Source organism: Thamnophis sirtalis, unplaced genomic scaffold (genome assembly GCF_051295495.1).
Source record: "Thamnophis sirtalis isolate CommonGarterSnake01/CBP01778 unplaced genomic scaffold, rThaSir2_p1.2 scaffold_1, whole genome shotgun sequence".
In the NCBI taxonomy this organism is placed as follows: Eukaryota; Metazoa; Chordata; class Lepidosauria; order Squamata; family Natricidae; genus Thamnophis; species Thamnophis sirtalis.
In genome coordinates this window covers 167,036,673-167,039,172 of record NW_028261381.1, presented here as the reverse complement: position 1 = coordinate 167,039,172, position 2,500 = coordinate 167,036,673, and the positions used below count along the sequence as shown (strand labels likewise).

Genomic DNA, 2,500 nt, shown 5'->3' with positions numbered 1-2,500 from the left:
ACTAACAGGTAGGACGTAATGGCAGATGATCTTGTGTACTAAGCTTAGGTTGAAACGTAGACGGCATATTTCAGGGTTATCCAGGCCTAAAATTTCAAGCCTGGTGGTATAAGGAATTTTATTTCTAATTAGCCTAGTAGCTCTTCCACATAAGATTTTCATAAAATAATCAGCAATTGTGTTTTACCACCACAATAAATTGTTTTTCCTTTACACCTAGATGGGAAAGATCTTGAATACAAGCACGATTGTTCCTGATTTGATCAACTGTAGTTTATCAACATTAAGGTAGGTAATATGGAATGGAGGGGTTTTTTTTTTTGTGATACCTAAATGCCTTGTTATGGGGGCGAAAGAATTCTGATATGGACGTCTCGCAACATCTAGTCATATTTTACAGCAGCGCTACCTAACCTTTTGGGCACCAGGAACCATTTCTGTGGAGAGAGGTTTTTCCATAGATCGGAGGGCGCATGGTTTGACATGCTGCCTGCATCCCATGGTGGGGCTTCGCCTGTTTGCATGGCATGATTTCTGGCATGTCACAGACAGGGACCAGAGACCCGTTTTAGAGAACCCTTAGTTTGTTTCAGTTTCAGTCTGTAACATATCAGATTGATATACAAATCTCTAAAAGACTCCTTTTCATCCCAAACCATTTCTTTGCTTCAATATTCAGTTCCTATCACTTCACTAGAGGCTCCATGGTTAGCTTCCTCCACTCCTTCCCACAATCGAATATAAAGTGAAATTTAAAATGATATACCAGATTGTCTAAAAAACTCCAAAAAGAGGGTGATAGTTCTGTGTCCCTCTAACTGTAGGGAGCCATTCAAGAATGAAGTCAGCTAGGAAATACCCAAAGGGGATTCTGAATACTTAAACCGGGGGGGGCGGGGGGGGGAAATGAGGTGGCACACAAATGGAACAACGCAGTGTCAACAAAATGGTCAAAGTTGCAATAATACAGCAGACCTGTATTAAGTATGAACTGAAAGCCTTCACCTTTTACTTTTTGGCCTGCCAGGCAGATCCAAGTGTGACCTTACCTCTGTGGAGTTTTCTACAGCTTCTCTGAGTATATCTCAAGTTGTGTCTTTCTATTCTCAGACCCGTGAATGACGGCAAGAACACCGGTGTAGACAGTGTCTGCTGCTACCGCAAAACCGCTACTGCTCCCCCTTTTGATCGAGTGAACGTATATCGTAAATTCAGAAATGCGACCAACGGTTTCACCAAGATGGAGAGGTTCAATCTGGACCCAGACAGCCCTTTTGTAAATGGTAAGAAGCAGATATTGCTTTCATGACTAAACAGAGTATCAGGTTGGCCGGCACGGAATCAACTCTGACCAATGTCATGTAACTTAAATGATAGTTTCTCTCTGCGACACCTTGGAGAGATGCCAGATGGCCACAAGACTTTCTTTCGCTCTACCAGGCTACTAAAATCCAGATGCTCACAAGATAGCATCAGTGTTTATTAACACCTCATGGTCATTTGGAGACATCACGTGGTGGCTTTGTACTACTGAATGCTTTTTTTCTGATGCTGTCCTAGAACCTTCTTATAAGCAATCATTGGACTAGGTCCGTGATGGCGAACCATAGGTGGCATGCAGAACCCTCTGGTTTTTGGGTCTCTCTGTGCATGTGCAGGTGGCGGAATGCATGAGAGAGATACGCTTGCATGCATGGAGGGGGGGTCGCACATGCATGCACAGGGGGAGCCCGGGGTGCAGCATTCCCCCCCCGCGGCCCATTTTTGCTTCCAGGAGGCTGCAGGGAGGCCTAATAGGCCTAAAATGGGTCGTGGAGGGTGTCACATGGGCATGGGGAGTGCAGGATGGTTGCATGCACCTGCACAGGGGGCAGGGAATGCGGGGGTGTCAAGTACGCATTGCATTATGGGTGCGGGCTCGCACATTTTCGGCATGTAACAACAAAAAGGTTAGCCATCACTGGACTAGGTGGATACTTTATATAGAATTAGTCACAGTGGCCTATTTGAACTAAAAGACTGCTCATATTTGGGGATCTTGGGATAATTTGCAGCCCTACTATCTAAGATTTGTTGAAATGGTATAATTGGAAGTATTTAGGAGGGCTTTATTATATCTTATATTTCTCGTGGTAGAGAGATTGAGAGAGTGGTCTTGGGTCTTCCTTTGTGAGGTGTGGTCTTGGCCCTTCTTTTGTGACTTTCTTTCCATTTTTGCAATTCTTTTTCCATTTCAGATTATCATGAAGCACCACCTCAGATCAGTAAGTACACTTTAGAGAAGTTTCTCGTGCCATGAACTCCAACTGTGGTACACAATCTAAAATGTCCAAACCTGTCCCAAATACACCGAATGCAGAGCAAGTAAAGCATTATGCCCTAGAGCAGGGGTTTTAAATATAATACATAGTTTAATATAATACATAATCTTACATGCAATAGTAGTTGCCCTCAAAGGGCCAGTTGCATGTAAGACTATGTATTATATTAGTTCAGGAGT

The 2,500-nt window shown here is 43.6% G+C and overlaps 1 protein-coding gene across 1 annotated transcript in view; it reads left to right on the top strand.

The window, feature by feature from the left end:
- The window catches only part of LOC106543001 (uncharacterized), a 100,531-nt gene that overhangs the window by 63,115 nt on the left and 34,916 nt on the right, over positions 1-2,500 (top strand). The window contains exons 25-27 of the mRNA XM_087704937.1: positions 221-288; positions 1,111-1,283; positions 2,238-2,264. Coding sequence (XP_087561063.1) covers positions 221-288; positions 1,111-1,283; positions 2,238-2,264 — 268 coding nt within the window. The remainder of the gene's footprint in view (positions 1-220; positions 289-1,110; positions 1,284-2,237; positions 2,265-2,500) is intronic.